Source organism: Rhyacophila brunnea, unplaced genomic scaffold (assembly GCF_057557595.1).
Source record: "Rhyacophila brunnea isolate RB1 unplaced genomic scaffold, BYU_Rbru_1.0 scaffold_14, whole genome shotgun sequence".
Lineage (NCBI taxonomy): Eukaryota > Metazoa > Arthropoda > Insecta > Trichoptera > Rhyacophilidae > Rhyacophila > Rhyacophila brunnea.
Window position 1 is genome coordinate 11,850,182 of NW_028232796.1, and position 18,854 is coordinate 11,869,035.

An 18,854-nucleotide genomic window follows, 5' to 3' on the forward strand; every position below is an offset into this window, starting at 1 on the left:
TATGGTTAAGTTTTATACAAAAACTCTTTAAATATGTTTTTGTTTTATTTATTCTTCCAATTTTGAATTTTTACTAATTAAAATAAAGTTTTCATATTTTTAATTTCGAATTTATTTAGTATTCTTTTGTTTGTCCTTTACTACTGTCAGAATTATTTCAATTTGACATATTGTATGCGTATTATGGTGTTGAAAAACGTAATTATTTTCCCTTATTTTAAGTAAGATAAATGTATATCGACCAATGTTGCGACCTCGTGCAAAGATAGGTACTTCAGCTAGTACTTAATAAAGCAGAACATTCAGCAAAAGAAAATTTAAATATGTTTCATAAATATTTTTGTTTCGGTTAATTGAAATTACGATCTGTCAAATTTTTAACGTGACTAATAATAATTAAGAAAAGACATTGTTTTCAAAGAAGCCCTAGACACCATCGTAACTGTTAATAATTGTATTATTGAGTTATACAATAATTATTCTTAATTAGAATTCAAATTAATTTTTAATTATGCAGTCGTTATAAATATAAGTTATATGATACATTTAATTATACAACAAAATAACGACTTCTATTCATTTATTTTGGTAGAGTTTATGAAGCGGTGATACAATAAAATTTCATAAACTTATCCCTTAAAATAAATTACCCTAACTTTATTTTAAAAAAGTGATTAGGAGAAAAATTGTATCAAATTTCTAAATAGAAAAATTTACATATTTCTGCAATTACATTTTTAAATAATTATGGAATAAGATTTTTTTTTGGTACCTCAAATACAACAATATACTGTATTTAATTCATATAGTAGTAAATAATAATTTTAATAAAAATTCGTAAAACTTATCTAATATTTGGTTTACGTCATTGTGTATTCTAAGACTATTGAAAACAAATACTAAAATGCAAATATTTCGATAAAAAATGACGGTTAAGCAAGAAATACATAGTTATCACGTTATATGCTATCATAGTGACACATTTCAACAGTGATTTCAAGTTTGTAATAATTCACTACTGTCATGCATTATCGTGCCGCCCTTTATATTGTTTGACAAATAATAGCTGACATATAAGCAGTAAATAATCAAATATCTGAAATATTTATGTAAATATTTTTATAACAGTTAATTTTTATTTAAAAATGCTACTAGAAGTCTGTCTTCTATTAATAAGCTGGCGTGCTGGTTTCCCCCCCCCCTCCCCCCCCGCTTCAGCATCTATCTCGTTCCCTCCCATTGAAAACTTGCAACAGTTGAACGCGATGGCACAATGCTTTCCGTGTGACGTGTACGCCAGTTTATAGAATACAGACTTCTACCTGTTGAAAAGGCTACTTCTGAATAAATTAAATTTTAAACGGATTTATTTTTATTTATTTTATCAATACTGTACCCGAGGAAAAAACATCATTAATTTCACGTAATGTACAGAGTATTAATTACGATGATCACAATTGATTCACTACTCTGATTGTTCCTAAATAACTTTTTGTTATTCAAATTCTCCAATTAAACACTTTTCCGTTTTAATATACTACATATAAACAGAACGAGGTGAACACATAAGGTAAGACGAGTCCAAAATTGTTAATTTACAGAAAATAAACAGTTTCATCACATGTGCGGCTGGTGAGATGGCATGATACGGGTGATGCGACTTCTATCTAGTTCTGATACCTTTAAATACCAAGAAAAATGATACTGAACCGGTGTTGTCTGCCGTAATATAAATTATCGTACAATACATTAATTTTGATTCCGCGAAAAATTTAAAATACTATACATTGAAGAATTCAAGACGAAAAATGTTTTTGTACCTCTTCATTTTTCAGAATTGATATAACTCTTACACTTTTGTACTATAATCAGCATTTAAAATAATTACAAGATAAAAATAACTTTTTATATACAACGTTTTAAAATTTTCTGTTGAATCATATAAACTTGACTTGACTAACTTAAACGATCAAAAAAATTTGTACTTGATAGAAATAATACTGAAATGTCATTTTGACATGTCATATTGATTTCCATAGTAACGCACGTATATATTACTATTTTAGTTGCAAGGACCCTAGACCCCTAACAACCAATAATGGTGTCAAAATAATTTTTCATACAAAACTGAATTAACTGAAAATGAATTCAATTCTACTTAAAGATGGCTAAAAGTGTTAAAAAATGCATTGGCATCGTGTTCTGATATATTCTAAAAGTTTCAAATATCTAGCTTGTCGAGAAGTTAGTTAAAAAATCGATTGCAAGATTTGTACCGGACAAATAAGAATACAAGCTAAGAAAAACGTTGTAATAATAAAACATGACACCATTCTACTACATACTTTTTTCATGTGATGAGAGCTTAGCGTGGGCTTACGTGACGTGATAACAATCTGTCTGGCTTTAATGCTTATTATATTTTATTATTATTTATTTATTTCTCATTGAGATGTAACATTTTTGTCTGGATAATCTAATTTATAAATATATTATTTCTACTGAAAAGTTAATTAAAAATTTTCAAAACGAACAAATTTAGTGTTATTATTTCCAAATTAAAATTTACGTTGACATTGCTATTTTAAAGTAATGGAAAACTATTTACAAACCATGAAAAAGATACTATCACATATATAGTCCCACACCTTACCACATTTGCCCCCATCCGTAGCAATACCGAGCAGATAACGTATCATTCGATTTATTTTTTGGTTATACTATCATATTAATAGCTTGGAATAAACATGGCATGCGAGCCTTCTACAGCATGTATGGACTGCACACCACTATACAATATAATAATATGTATTGTAGAATAGATACAAAGTGCATACTCGTACATAATTGTTGGAATTGTAATGCTATTGAATGGGTTTAAGGCTTTAATGATCAATTAAAGACAAGGATGGCGGCATACAATTTATTCCATAATAATAATATATTATTGAAGGTTGTTAATTGAAAGCTCTCCAATTTAGAAGCTTAGCGAATAGAACTAATTGATAAAAGCTTCGTAATAATGTTGAAATAAATATTAATTTAATTCTACCAAAGAAGTACATTTTATTTTTCTAAAATCATTATCAGTATACCTATTTATTCCGTACCAGCTTAATTTACTATATAATTATCATTTCGGCCAAAAATTGTATTATACTAATACATTTTAATTGCATGTCAAGTTTATTGTCGTGAATCAATTACCAATTTATACAGTTATAATTCAGGGTAATAGGAAATGTTTGAACTTTTCGACGATTCCAAACCTTTTTTGTTTGTAGAAACTCTCAAATAAAATCTCCGAAATCCCTACTTGGCTAACACAATATACTTGTTTTGACATAATTATTATTGTGTGCATAATATGACATAATAAATAAATAAAAATAAAAAAGCCTTTTTATTTCTTACAAACAAAAGTAAATGACAGTTAATTGACTATCTAATGAATATATAACCTAGTAATATATATATTATGTATATATATATATATCTATCTATCTATGATTGTATTATCTACTTATTTTCTAGTTTATATAATAATATTAATTATTATTATTTTTTTTATATTTTTTTGTAATACATATTATATATATTAAGATTTTTTTATTTTGTAAATAATACTATTAGATAATGTTTATAAATTAAACAGTGATTTGTAATTAGTTTGTTTGGTTTGTAAGAACCCCTCTTCGAGTGAAGGCCTCCTCCAAAGACTCCCACTTGACTCTGTTTTTGGCTATTTGTAGCCAATTTGGGCCCGCTGTCTTTATGATGTCATCTTGCCATCTCGCATGGGGTCTTCCTCTATAGCGTTTCCCTTTTGGGCCGTTCCATAAAGTAATTATTTTTGTCCATCTCTCATCTTGTAGTCGCGCTACATGACCCGCCCATTTCCGTTTAAGTCTTTGAGCACGGATTAGAGCGTCTGTGGCTTTTGAAATATTTCTTATTTTTGTGTGTCTTATTTTTGTCTTTGGTTGATATATAATATGACATACCTACATGAAAATCAGTAGGATTAATCCAAAATTATATTTAACTCATACATTTTAATGAGGTATTAAAAAAGCATTTTAGTACTATATCTTAATTTAATAATCACTGTTGTAAATCAAATGAATACAGTTTTCCCTGTTCGTCTATCTAGTTTAATGCTTATAAAAAAAGATTGTATGATGTTGAAAAATAATATATGGTCCATAATCTGCATTTTTTTTGTCAATTAAATCAAAATTAATGATTCATTTCCATAAATAGTGAGTTATTGATATATTATTTTAGAATGATGCAAATGATGTAATTATAATAGAGGTATTATGGTGAAACGTTATACGTTATTTCTATGTTAAATTACTTATTTCACATTGTAAATTAAATGATTATAGATTTGAATGAATAATTATTTAGGATTATGTGCTATTTAACTACTCAAGTTGAACTTTGGTTTGACTAGAAGCTATTTTTAACTGTTGTTTGGCCGATTATGATCCCAATCCAATCCTTAAACCCGCATATATTTCATATATCCACTAATCCTCATTTATTGTTGTCATCCAGGTGCTTAACTATTTAGCGAGTCACCGGTGATTGATAAAAAGACAGTTATTCATAGACCACGAGCCAGTCAAATTATTACAGTGTGACCGTCGTCCAAGACATAATTCAATTCGAGTCTTCTTACGAACTCAGTCAATTAGATCACCTATCAAGCCGTGTTACCGGCACAGGGTGTCTCATATATAACACATCTGTGCGACTTTTGAAGCACTAAATCTGGTATGGTTTGAGCGAACGTTGCGTCTCATTATTCATACAAATTTGTATTAGTCATTCATATTCATAAGTGTAACCGTAATAGTGACACTCAGAACCATCTACCGACTAGGACGTGAGTGCGTGAGCCTGGGACCTGCTTAACCCAGACAGCCGAACAACATCAAGGTTAGTACTTGGATCGACTCCCGTTGAAACCGCTGTCCCACATCATCCACATCCACAATCATCCCTAATTACAGTCCTCTAAAAACGCCTCCAACTGTTTTCCTTTTCTGTCACTTGACGCCTGTCACCAACAATGACCTGATGTATATTCCTATAAAATTTATATTAATTTTCTGTAAATATACATTATATTATATTTTATAAATTTATTTATTTTGCTTTTTAAATTCTCGTAATACCCTGACACGGGTTTGGGATTGGCAGAACCGTTGATTTGTAAGTATTATAGATTATTTTGCTCCATAAATTGCATTTATATCAATGATCTATCTCCATATTTTGTCGTTGCAGTATAGTATTGTAAATTCTTACTCAGAAGAAAGTATTTATTTATAAGTAATAGAGTAAAGAAAGCCGTCATTTAATCTACCTGCGCCACCACTTTGCCTTCGAAATAAATAAACAAAATAATCCTTCAACGTCTTCCATCCTGCGAAGATATTCAATCTCGGCAAGGCACGGTAAGAGAGAATTAAATTTTGCAGACAACAGCCCCAAGAAATTCAATATGCCGCCAGGGAGAGAAAAGGTTTTCTCTTTGCTTACGGCGCGTTTAAGCGGTTGTTACAAAATACAAAAAAATACTCCTTGAAAAAGGAGACCTGCATTTTTATATTCAAAAAATATACCATTTGTTTGACTATTTATATATAGTGCAAATCGAACTTTTTCCTGTATGCAGCCACTAAATATGAAAATAAAAATCAAAACTCCCAAATTTTTTTAGAACATAAAAAATAATTAACCAGATAAAAAGTAATGACAATATAGGATAGCATATTTAAAATAATTACAAAATAAAAAGAACTTTTTAAATACAACGTTTTTAAATATTCTGTTGAATCATTTATAAACTTGACTTGACTAGCTTAAACGATCAAAAAATGTGTTTTTGATAGAAATAAAACTAAAATGTCATTTTGACACTCATATTGATTTCCATGGTAACGCACGTATATATTATTAATTTAGTTGCTAGTACCCCAGACCCCTAACAACCAATAAAAGTGGATTGGACTACGGATTTCTTCCGAAATAACTTTTCATACAAAACAGAATTAACTGAAAATGAATTCAATTCCACTTAAAGATGGCTAAAAATGCTTCGGCATCGTGTTTTGATATATTGTAAAAGTTTTAAATGTCTAGCTAGTCGGGAAGTTAGTTAAAAATTGTGATTGCAAGATTTGTACCGGATAAACAACCACCGGACAAATGAGAATATGACCTAATAAAAACGTTGTAAAATATATATTACACAGGCTTCAATCAATATTTTTATAAGATGTACTATAGAAAAATATGATTTTTTTAGTTAAACTGATCAAGTATTGTAATTACCTTTTAAATTTCCCATAAAAAGGGATGTTTTTCACAATCTAGGATTAGGTACTGCACTAATTGATCAAATGATTATCATCTATAATAGCATGTAGATTATGCAGAGAGGTTAGGGCATGGCAATATTATCAGTGTGTTAATATTTTATTTATTTATCTATTAAAAAAAAACATAATATTATTGTGTACGTACATGATATTAATTTTTCCCATACTCTTGTCAGATTATAAAGATTTTCATTCTTTATACTTAACTACTAGTATTTAACTAACCCTAAGTTTGAGAATCAGTTATTTTTTTTAATTATTGACACACTATGTTATTTTTATGAAATGAAGTTAAATGAAAACCTTCAAAATTAAAGAGTACCTACTTAGAAGATATTGAACGTCTACATTTAAAATTTGTCGTTTTCAATCAATTACAATTTTATTATGAAATATAAATTATCACGCTATTTTTTATGTATGGGTATGTAATTTACTTGTAAATATATTTTTATTTAATGAGAGTAAATATATTTGGTGCTATGAATAATGGTTATATTCACACCTGGATAGCTAATATCGGTTCCTATAGGATAGGGATGTCCATCTACAAAAATAAGCTTTGTTCTACTATCCAAACTGTTTCATGATTATTATTCAACTTAATCAAACATAGGTTTTATATTTTGTTGATAATACTGAAACTTTATAAATTAAATAACAACTTTCATTATCACAAATAAATACTGAATTTCCGATTCATAGTGAAAGCTCTAGTCTATTTTAAGCACTCGTCATTAAACTATTCTATCACTTAATAAAGAGCTTACTTGCTACACTCCTGTAATAAGAAACTGCGCCTCAGTTTAAAGCACATGAATTCACATCGTCTCTTACTCTCACTTCTACAGCAAGCATTGAGTCATTCAATGTAAATAAAATGATTCGAAAAGCTCATACAGGTATCCTCAATGAAAACGACTTTCATTTCCTTTTTCTATTACCTCCCAAGTATTAGAGTATGTTATACCTACCATACTTTTCAAGTTAATAAGGGTTAATAAACAATATCCATGTAATATGATGCAATACAAAAGAATTATTCTAACTTGATAAACACCAGTGTGGGCTAGCAGACAGCCATATTACTCTGGACCCACGCCTGTATAACAATGAAGTCAAAAAAATTAATATGATATAACCAAAATATATTATAAAAATGGCCACGCACCTCACAGTCTTCTCTATTGTTTTAAATTTTTTGTAACTTGTATAAATTGTCCGCTATATATGTACTTGCATTTTTGTTGAATAAACTTTAATATTTTAACTTTCGTGAAAGCTTTATTGTTTCCTGATCATCTTCTTGCCATCTAGTCTAATCACCTCCCTGAAGGTAAATCACCTGATAATTACTTGTTAGACAGCGGTATAACTCATTTAGTGCTGACACCGCGACTGGCGCGTTTGTGTTACCTGGTCAGTCGATATAATTAACATGCTATTTAAATGTGGTAATTAAAAATTAATTAACAGCTCAGCAGTGGTTGTGTTAAACGAAACCCCTGTGAATAATACTCAGAAACCGCACAGAAAAATAGTCTTTGGTAAGGAGACAATTGAGACAAAGCAAGAAGAATACCATAATACCATCATGTTTTTCTGTTTTTTTCTCACTATATTTTTATTTAACGATTTTCAATAACTCGCTAATCATATTCATTACACCTGTACATAATATTTGATATAATTTAATTTATGTTTTTTGTGTCCGCCTATTATTGGGACCATCACAATTTTTTTTTCTATATTGTAATAACATGTATCCTATGTGATTGATCCTATTGGTTTACCTAAATAATTAAAAAAACAATTTCAAGATAAAAAGAACTTTTTTATATACAACGTTTTTAAATTTTATGTTGAATTATTATGCTCAATATGCTCAAATTCGTACTTGATATGGAGTAAATAAAAAACAAACAAACAAACAAATATAGAATACTGAAATATCATTTTGATTTTCATAGTAACGCACGTATATATTAATAATTTAGTTGCTAGGACCACCCCCTTAGCAACCAATAATAGTCTTTTACTTTTTACGGATTTTTCTGAAATAATGTTCCATACAAAACATAATTAAATGAAAATGAATTCAATTCTGCTTTAAGATGGCTAAAAGTATTAAAAAAACGCATTGGCATCGTGTTCTGATATATTCTAAAAGTTTCAAATTTCTAGCTAGTCGGGAAGTAAGTTAAAAATCGATTACAAGATTTGTACTGGACAAACAACCACCGTACAAACAAGAATACGAGCTAATAAAAATGTTGTAAAAAATACCTCCTCAGGTTCCTTTCAGCATATAAGTCACCTGATTCGTTTGTCTTCTTCTCTGAGAGACATAACAATACGTTCTTTCTACATTGTCGTTATTCAATTTATTCTTATGAGCTTTTGGTGTAATTGATAAAATATAAAAAAATAAAATAAAAACGAAAATATAACAGAAAAAACACTTTTAATAACAAATAACTGCATTAGAAATATACTGATTCATTTTATTTTTTCACATAAATTAATAAAAATGAGAAAGATTGGAAAAAAACAATGCTTAGCACTATTAACAAAGTAATTCGACCATGATCTCATACGTTTTACGGCAGTTTCATATTTGGCTGACTAATTAGATTTATGAAGCGGAAAGGCCATAAGTTCACCATGATTTGTTTTACTATTTTAAATTCCGCTAACCCATTCATTAAGTCTTTACTATCAGAAACAGCAATCTCATATTAAATTTACAGTATTATTTATATTACAATATTATTTATTCCATTAAATTTATGTATTTCCAAGATTGAACGTATACAATATTAACAATAAATGTCTTAAATAGTATAAATTATACTAGATTTACTTTGACCGATTTTATCAATGTTATTTGTAAATATAAAAATTTTATATTAACAATGGAAAAAAATTCCAATCCCGGAACTAGTCCCGGGATCCCGGGATTGTCAAATTGTAATCCCAAAATCCCGGGATCAGAATTTTTGCTCAGGATTGGATTCCCTAATTGGATGTACTTGGTATATAACAATATAAGATTCTCATTAATTAAGTATACTATTATGTATCTATCCGTTAACTATAATTCAGAATAATTTTGTAGTGCGACCTCACATCCATCACCTCCTCAGCAAGTTAACAATATAATGGTTTCTTCTTATCGTTCCTGATAACTTCGTATCTCGAATCTAATTTAATTTTAAAGAAAAACTTCTGTACCAAAACAACGTTTGTATTCGCGTGATATAAGCCTATATCTTAGACATTAAGTCGTTAACCTAGAGGGCTTTTTATTCGAATGTGTTTTTCGGGCTAATGTCATTATTGGGCGTCACGACAAAAGGTTACTTAGCATTTAAAGGTTAACAGCTCGCAGTGAGGTATAAGAGATTAGAGCTACGAAAAAGTCATCCGATAAATAAATTACCAAATAACAGCTGACAAATCTAGGATTATTCATACAGTACCAATTTATACGCTTGGCCAACTGAAATCAGAACTATTTTAACTGACATTTGAGATAATTTACTGAAGACTTTTTTGAAACAGCCTAATTCAGTTATTTATTGTTTATGTGCTGTGCTTTCGTAATTTGAGGCGTACATACATATTATTATATACAAACAATACATTTTAATAGATGTTTTGATCTTTATGTGATAACTTTCAATAATTTATATTTAAATCATAAAGATATTAAGAAGAGTCTTCGGAGCTGTGTGTGAGGAGGATGTCACGTGACGAGGAAGGTACAACCATTAAATATATGCATATAAAGATCCCCCTGTAGTCTCACATGTGAAAGTGGGGCGACTTCGTTGGGCAGGCCATGTCTCAAGGATGGAAGATACCCAACCACCAAAGAGGCTTCTCTTCAACAGACTAGAAGGGAAAAGGAGGGTCGGGAGACCTAGACTGCGGTGGCTGGACTATATAGAAAGAGACGCAGCATCCCTGAGACTAAAGCGGTGGACTTGCGGTAGACAGAAGGGAGTGGAGACGTTTTCTGGAGGCGGCAAAGACCCACATTGGGTTGTAGTGTCGATGATGACAAATAAACATATGACGTTAACTAACTATGTTGACATGAAATCATATTATTCATGACGTGATCTAAGTTTCCAATGTCATTAACGACTGCCTAATATTATAAATGGACCAATTGGCACTCGAATATTTGTGTAGAAAATATAATCACAAAAATAGTTCAAAATACCTCATGAAATACTAAACAGAAAAATAACATAATTTATCTAATTCTGCCCATTAATAAATTTACTTAAGGCCGGACGTGCTCAGCGTGGGTCAAAATTGAGCCTTTTTTCTATTTTCAAATCATGGTCCTGGACATACCTTAAACGTTATAGATAATCTATTTATATGATTTTGAAGTCTAATTATCCTTTATGTTTATTTTAAACATTTGATGACTGCATAAAGTATTTTTATTACATAAAATAGTATTCTTTTAAACCTCTCGCTCTAATGTTTTAGAATATTGTCATATTTCAGTACATAAATGTGCAGTGGTGTAAAGATTTTTTACATTTATTAATTTTTAAACGCATTTATAAAACCATCAGTATAATTTATGTCGACATTATTATAGTGAAATATTTACGATAAAAAATTATATTGATAATCTCTGTGATCCCAAATTTGACAAGAATTAGGCATTTTATTATTCAAAAAATGAGCATGATTCTAAATATACAAATTATAAGCTATGTCTTTGACCATTCAAGTGTGATAAACATTCTACGAATAATGATTGCTTTATAATAATTATTGACTTAAGAATAATGTAGTGTTTTTTTGAAATACGCCATTTCTTTTGGCATTCCCCAGTGGTTAAGCTACAACATACGGCCGTAGCCATAAATTGACAAACTACAATTCAAGTAGGGAGTAAAATGATGTTAACGTGCGTGTTTGAACTTGTACCTAACCGATTTTATTTTAAACGGTACATGTTCAAACACGCGCGTTAACATCATTTTACTTATTTTAAGTATCTTTAGAATTATCTTCAAATGTGTTAATCTTGCCCATTTTTTGAATAATAAAATGCCTAATTCTTGTCAAATTTGGGATCACAGAGGTAATCAATATAAATTTTTATCGTAAATATTTCACTATAATAATGTCGATATAAATTATACTGATGGTTTTATAAATGCGTTTAAAAATTAATAAATGTAAAAAATCTTAACAACACTGCACATTTATGTACTGAAATATGACTATATTCTAAAACACTAGAGCGAAAGGTTTAAAAGAATACTATTTTATGTAATAAAATACTGTATGCAGTCATCAAATGTTTAAAATAAATATAAAGGATAATATAAATAGATTATCTACAACGTTTAAGGTATGTCCAGGATCATGCTTTGAAAATAGAACAAAAGCTCCATTTTAACCTACGCTGAGCAGTGGCGGCCGGTGACAAGAATATGAGGGAGTGCAAAAAAGACTCACCTATTTATGCAAGAAGTCCATCCTCCGATCCTTGGATTTTGAAAACACGTCAATATCACGAATATTAAAGTCCGGTATTGACGATATCAATTGTTTTTCTATACTTAGCATCGCAAGAGCATTTAGCCTGCCTTGAGACATGGTATTTCTCAAAAATGACTAAACTCTCTTTAAAGTTGAGAAACAACGCTCACTTTCCACTGAAGTCATCGGAATTGTACAAATTATTTTTAATAGGGTAACACTTTCACTAAATACTTCCAGTAAATTATTATTAGTGAAAAGTTGAAGTATCGACAATGCTCCATCAGTAACGTAGAAACCTTCTCTACTGTATAAGACTATTAGTTCATTTTTAAGTTTAAATTTGTCAATAATGTCGTATAATGATGTTACCGTATTAAAATCTGTAGTTGGAAAATTTGTATGATAATCCCGGAACTTTTCACTAAAAAACAATTTGGCTATTACTAAATGACCTTTATATTCGAAACAATCTTTCGCTTGGTTCACTATAATGTCGCATACTTCATTGCATATCACAGAATGAGGTAAATCATTGGGACGACGTTTTTTCGATGGTTGAATTTGTGACATATGATTATTTTGACGAATACATTGTATAGCACGCGTAAAGTGTTCAATGTCCATATTTATCTCCAACACGTCCTTTGACCTCGATTGAAGTTGTTTAAAAAGTATATCACAGTTTGGCATAATTTTGGCAAAGAAATCTAACCAATGGTTAAAATTGTCTTCGTTTAAATACCGTAACAACATTCCAGCTTGATTAATGGTATCGGCGTCTAAATTTTCAGATTCTTAAATGTGTTCCATGCACTCTTTTAACTGATCTCGATAAGTATGGACAACAGTAACTGTTCTTATATTAAAATTCCACCTCGTTGTTGGTGCTGCTGGTATTTTTCTATGGACTATTTCTTTCAAGATATCAGTTCGCTTCGCAGACCTCGAAAAAAAAATTGGAAACGCTCGTAAATTAGCAAAAAAGTTTCGGACTATGGTGTTAGCTGAAACACTTCTTTCCATTATCAAATTCAATTGATGTGCATAACAATGTATGAAGTGTGCGTGTGGATACGAAGCTTTTATCAAAGCCTGTACACCACCTAATCGGCCACTCATCACGGATGCGCCGTCATAACTCTGGCCAATTAGTTGTGCTTGTTTAATGTCGAGAAGTTCTAGTTCTTTCAAAATTTCAGATGCAATACCTGCCGCAGTGTGGTTTTTCGGCGTCATAAATTTCCAGAATCGTTCATGGATCTGTCCGCGTAGTTCATACCTTATGACCAAAACAAGTTGTTCTCTAGTAGATACGTCCGTTGTTTCATCTGCTTGTATAGCTACAAACTTGCTTTGTGATATTTCATTTTTAATTTCGTTACGGCGCACCTCTAGAATCGAATCTAAAATGTCATTTTGAATCGTTTTTGATGTACCCTTAAAAACACTATTGCTCTCCAAATGCTGTTTCATGGCTATGTCAATTTCCGAGACAAAGTCAATAAGCCCTCGGTAAACACCTGGATTATTTGAATCTGCATATTCATCATGTCCTCTAAGAGCTAATTCAAATGCACCACAGAACTTCACACAGTCAATCAATCTGGATAAAATATAACGATTTTTGTCGACACGTTCGTTAAATTGTTTCACAGATAAACGGTACCCTGCATCCAATTGTGAACGTATATCTATTTCTCCCAAGACTGCAAGTTGCATTTCATTTAAAATATGTTTTTCTGAACCACTGTGTTTTTTGATTTTTACTGACAGGTGGACCAAGTCTTGAATCCCATGGACCGTCTAGTTAACATCTCCGCCGAACAACAGACACGGAAAACAAAATAGGGTATTAAGAATATTACATCCGCAAAGCCATTGTGTTTTTGAGTACATTTGCACATTAAATTTCCGATTAACAATCTTCGTTTTCACTGTACACTTTTGAATTAAATTTATAGATGGCAAAGGACGGCCTGCCACTTTAATATCAATTCGTTTGGAAAAATCGTGACGATTGTCCTTAATATATGCAACTGAATACACGGTACTCATTGTAAATACTATTAAATCTATATTATAAACCCAACTGTCGAACGATCAACCCATAGACTATATCAACCAAACTAACAGTCGTGAATATGATTATATTTTTGACACAATATGCATCGACACGAAGTTCGCCATTTCATTATAATAATTAGGCTTCCAACTGTACCTCGACGCGTCGCCTGAGTTATATGTAGGAATATTCATATTGGTTAGTGAGGTTTGTGTATAAAAGTCCACATGACTAGTTTATGTGTGTGTGCTTTCGACCGGTACACTGTACTTGAAATGAAAAGAAGATGAAAAACATCGTTCCCAACGAAGACTCATGTAGTCTTATATAACTTTGGTGATTTTGATTCTACAAGCTTCATTTCTTTTGTCGTTGTGGTTGTCCGCTATAAATGTGTGCGTGTAAAATGTGCGTAAATTCAAGGAACACTTCGAATAATGCTCCTGGCGTGTCACATCGATGGAATTATTACGTGTGTATTGGTCGCGTCTCATCGACATTGTTTTTTCGACATTTGTGTGTATGGGTGACTGAGGCGAAGTGTTGAAGCGCTTGCGTTACCATTGTTCGAAAACGCGCGGAATTTAAAATGAGTGATTTCGCATAATTTTTCGATACCGCATTTTTCTGAATACATGGGGGTTTTATATTATATATTTGTATTTAATCTATGATGGGAGTGCACTGCACACTTTGCTCCTTTACTAGAGCCATCCCTGACGCTGAGCATGTCCCCCCTTAATAAATCGGAAAATATTACTCACTGCAATCTACAAACCTAAATCTTAACTAAAAATGCGAATATGTAAGTAATTCTGTGTAATTATCTCTTTAGACCACCTCCTATGAAACGTTAAAAAAAAATCCTCAGTGCATCATGAGTGATATTTAACAACTAATTCACATTAACCCCTGGGGCAAAAGTTTTCCAATAATTTTATATGATATACTTATATTTAAAAATATTTTTATTGAAACCTTTCAGCTATCTAAAGCAATATATTTTTTATGTTGATTACATAGTAGCTACGGCGATTTTTTTAAATTTTGAAACTAGAGGACTCGTTTATATGCGTAATGTAATAAAAGCATAATTTTACTATAACGTCAGTACAAACTGATGAGAAATCAATTCACCTGAGATAATATTATATTTTGCGTAGAAATTCTCACCTGGCTGACACTACTGCTAGCTCTTCTGGAGCCTGACTCATTGGGAGCTGATCCACTCGTGTTTTTCCAATTTCCAGCTCCTCCTGCACCTGATATTCCTTGGTATGGAGATGCCCTTCCTCGACCTGTGAGAAAATAAATATTTTATAATATCAGGAGCACACTGTGTAGGAAGACAATATAAGAAACAATAAAAAATGTTTTATGAAAAAATAACAGTTTTAATATACCTACTAAAATAAAATTCACTCGCTGTTTCCACATTGTGAGAAAATAAATATAATATAATTATTGCTAAATCGTAGCAGTGGGATATACTGCATTTGATGACATGAATATTCGTTTTTATTTCATTGTTTCAGGTAGCAAAAAACTGTGGTGACTCATGACTAAGGGTATTATTTAAAATTTACCTTAATAAATTTATCACATTACATCAGTAACAGGCTAACAGAGGCATCAATACGTAATCATAGAATTAACAAAATAATGTCGTAATATATATATATATATCATCTACCAACATATTATGTGCTTTGTCGTATATTTACGACCAAAATATGTGTGCGTTCAATGGCTGTAATAATCTATACGTACGTAAATATATCATGCTTTTATACAAAATATCGTGACATCCTTCAGCAAATTATCGTAACAGATCAGCAAATTGCACTAAGCTTTCGAGAAAATCATAGATCATTTCAAAAAAAGTTTTTTTCTACGCTGTTAAATCATATTTAATTTTAGATATTAATAAAAATAAAATTGAAATTTTATCTCATAATGTGGCGTTTTTAACTGTGTTTGATCATTAGAAGATCATATTATGGGCCTCCACAGAGGTTGACGGCTGTATTAACAGAATTTTGTTTTTACGAGATCTCTGTAATAATAATATGTTACATATTTTGTATGTTAGCTACTTGCTCAACCTAATGACCTTGTCTAGATGGCGCGATTTGACTCTAGCGTAATAACTCGCGCGCATTCCAGATACCGGTGAACTCATTGAGCTGTCCACATGCACTTGCGGCGTATCACAGCGAGACACGTGTCATCTGTACAAGCTCTATAAGTCCATGCTCTGCGTCCAAACACACATTAAAAAAACATTTTTTACCAGACTCGAGATTCGAGCCACGACATTATAAACTTGACGCGTAATCACTCGGCCATCATATACATTCAAGATTTAATTCAATTTAAAAAAATAACCAACACCATCTGTTTTCTCAATTCTACGATATTATTCGGTACAGTTCGGTTATGAGGAATACAGCGGAAAACACATTTTGAAAATACCCGATATACTGAATTATTTGTTAGTTTGGGTTAGTTTGGGTTAGGTTAGGTTAGGTTAACCCAACAAATAATCCAGTATATCGGCTATTTTCAAAATGTGTTTTCCGCTGTATTCCTCATAACCGAACTGTACCTATTATTCTAATGTGACATTAGCGTATACCTACCAATTTATTAGTAGTATGTCCCATGTATAAGACTTATACGAATACCTAACTATGCACCATGACCCCCATGTCTACCTAATTCTAAAACTCACTTTTAGCCATTTCCAAACAATAAAGTGATAATCATCACACCATGGAACTCAGAAATAATGTGAACTAAAATACATAACGGGTAAGGCGATAGCAGGTAACCGACTCGAGTAGGGAAGAATCCGGGTTAAACTTACACACGTGTCAAGAGTACGTTTTACGTCGAATACGCTCATTTAATATTGGTGTATTACACACACTATTGCACGTGCATAATGCGTCCTTCATTTTCGTAGGACACTCACACATTCAAAACCCTGCATCAATATGTGGCGTATTGAATATAGCCTATCGGTATTATATTTATTATCTATTCTGTACATCACACCAATGGCGTCAGAATAATAAATGGTATGAAAAAATAAAGAATAAAAAAAATTATTCAATAACTTAGCAATTTTTCTTTGAAGTTTTTAAACCGATTATTAAAAAAATGATAATATGAATCGTAACGACTTGTTAATGCCAATATGTGAACTACGCTTCACCATGTGGTTTTCACATGCTACGGTGGAAATATTAATTTGGTAAGTAGTAATTATATTCAGTATGCTGAGGTCCGCCTAACAAATGCACTTAGGGAACGTTGCTTTAACATCGGCATAATCTGTTGAGTGATCATAATCCTCCATACAGTCATAATCATCCGCTTATAAACCTCTCGTACTTTGCATAATTACTATAAAAGCAGACAGTGTCCGTATAAGTAAATACAGCTTAACTTGTAAATTTATTTCCCATTTCAAATACGAAGCCTACATTATTTTTCGTCTGACTTCTCAGGCGTAAAAAAATAACAGGTTGTCAAAATGCATAATTTTTATTCATTTGTACAACAAACTAAGTTTTTATTCTGGATAAAACACACAATTTTAAAAATTGGTGCAATACTAACTGCGTTAAATTCGAAAAAGTTATTTATTTATTTCATTGAAAAAAGAGTATTACGGCATTACAGCGATTGGCAAATGCGCCATAATACATAATAAATACAAAATTATAAAAATATCTTAATTACAAATAACAACTAATATAACAAGAAAGTAGAAAAGACAGCATGTGTATATAATAATAAAGAAACATGATAATATTATATACAATTATAAATTTAACCTATTTAACACGTCTACAAACATTATATAGTTAATAAAAAATAAATGAACGTTTATGGTGCCATCAAATAAGTTAATTACACGATACACAGCATCATGAAACATAGCATCTGTCCTGCGACGAGATATCATGAAGACCGTGGAGCTACGAGTGATATTGGTGGGAACATGAAAATTAATATTTGCCAGTATATATGGATTGTAAATGAACCCACGAAGAAGTAAAAAGAAATGCTTTAAAAGAACAATCACTCTTCGGGTAGACAGAGATTGCATTGATAGCATACCCAGAAGAAAACGAGTCGGGAAATTCATTTTATTATCATTATCATATAAGGAAAGAACCCGTATGTTCTTAACTAGAGAAATCTAAGAAATTTACTGTGGACTCGATCTAACTTAATTATGTGGATGGACATATTAGGACTTCAACTAATGCTGGCATATTCAAGAATACTCAACACAAATAAACTGAGTATGACAGTGTCACTGAGTATGATATGAGTTATGACCTTAATATATCTAATAAAATGATCGTTGTTATAATATTCAGCTGCTGTGTAATAATAATTAACAAATGGTTTTATTTTTTAACATTTTGTCATTATATATAAATAATATAAAGTTAGTGTTTTAAAAACTTCTTTCGTTATTTTTTAACCTTTCTCTTACCTACTGTGCTAATAAATTCCGTTGCGTCTTGTGAAAACTCATTGTGTTACCGTATTCGTTTTATAGTATAACAATATTTTAAATAGAAATATCGGTTTGTGAAAAATAAAATATATTAAAATAATAAAAGTTTTCAACGATAGGTATTTGATCTAAAGAACTCAAGAAACTTATATTATATGACAATGGCGTTAGAAAATAATTTTTGAATTAAAACATTTATAATAAGCCATTTCTTTTTATTCAATGAATAATTCACAAGATTTGCAAATGTAACATTCTATATATCGAATATACATAACTTGAAAGCAGTAAAAAATAACGCAATTTGATAAGCATTATAATATGTAAGGCCTAC

General features: G+C 30.8%; 1 protein-coding gene across 2 annotated transcripts in view; it reads right to left on the reverse strand.

Annotated features, from left to right (window-relative positions):
- LOC147075625 (uncharacterized) overlaps nt 1-18,854 on the reverse strand; it is a 219,819-nt gene that overhangs the window by 133,747 nt on the left and 67,218 nt on the right. Inside the window, exon 3 of one of the 2 annotated variants that reach the window (XM_085941925.1) lies at nt 15,154-15,278. In XM_085941925.1, coding sequence (XP_085798051.1) covers nt 15,154-15,278 — 125 coding nt within the window. The remainder of the gene's footprint in view (nt 1-15,153; nt 15,279-18,854) is intronic. The other variant, XM_085941924.1, reaches the window with a different exon arrangement.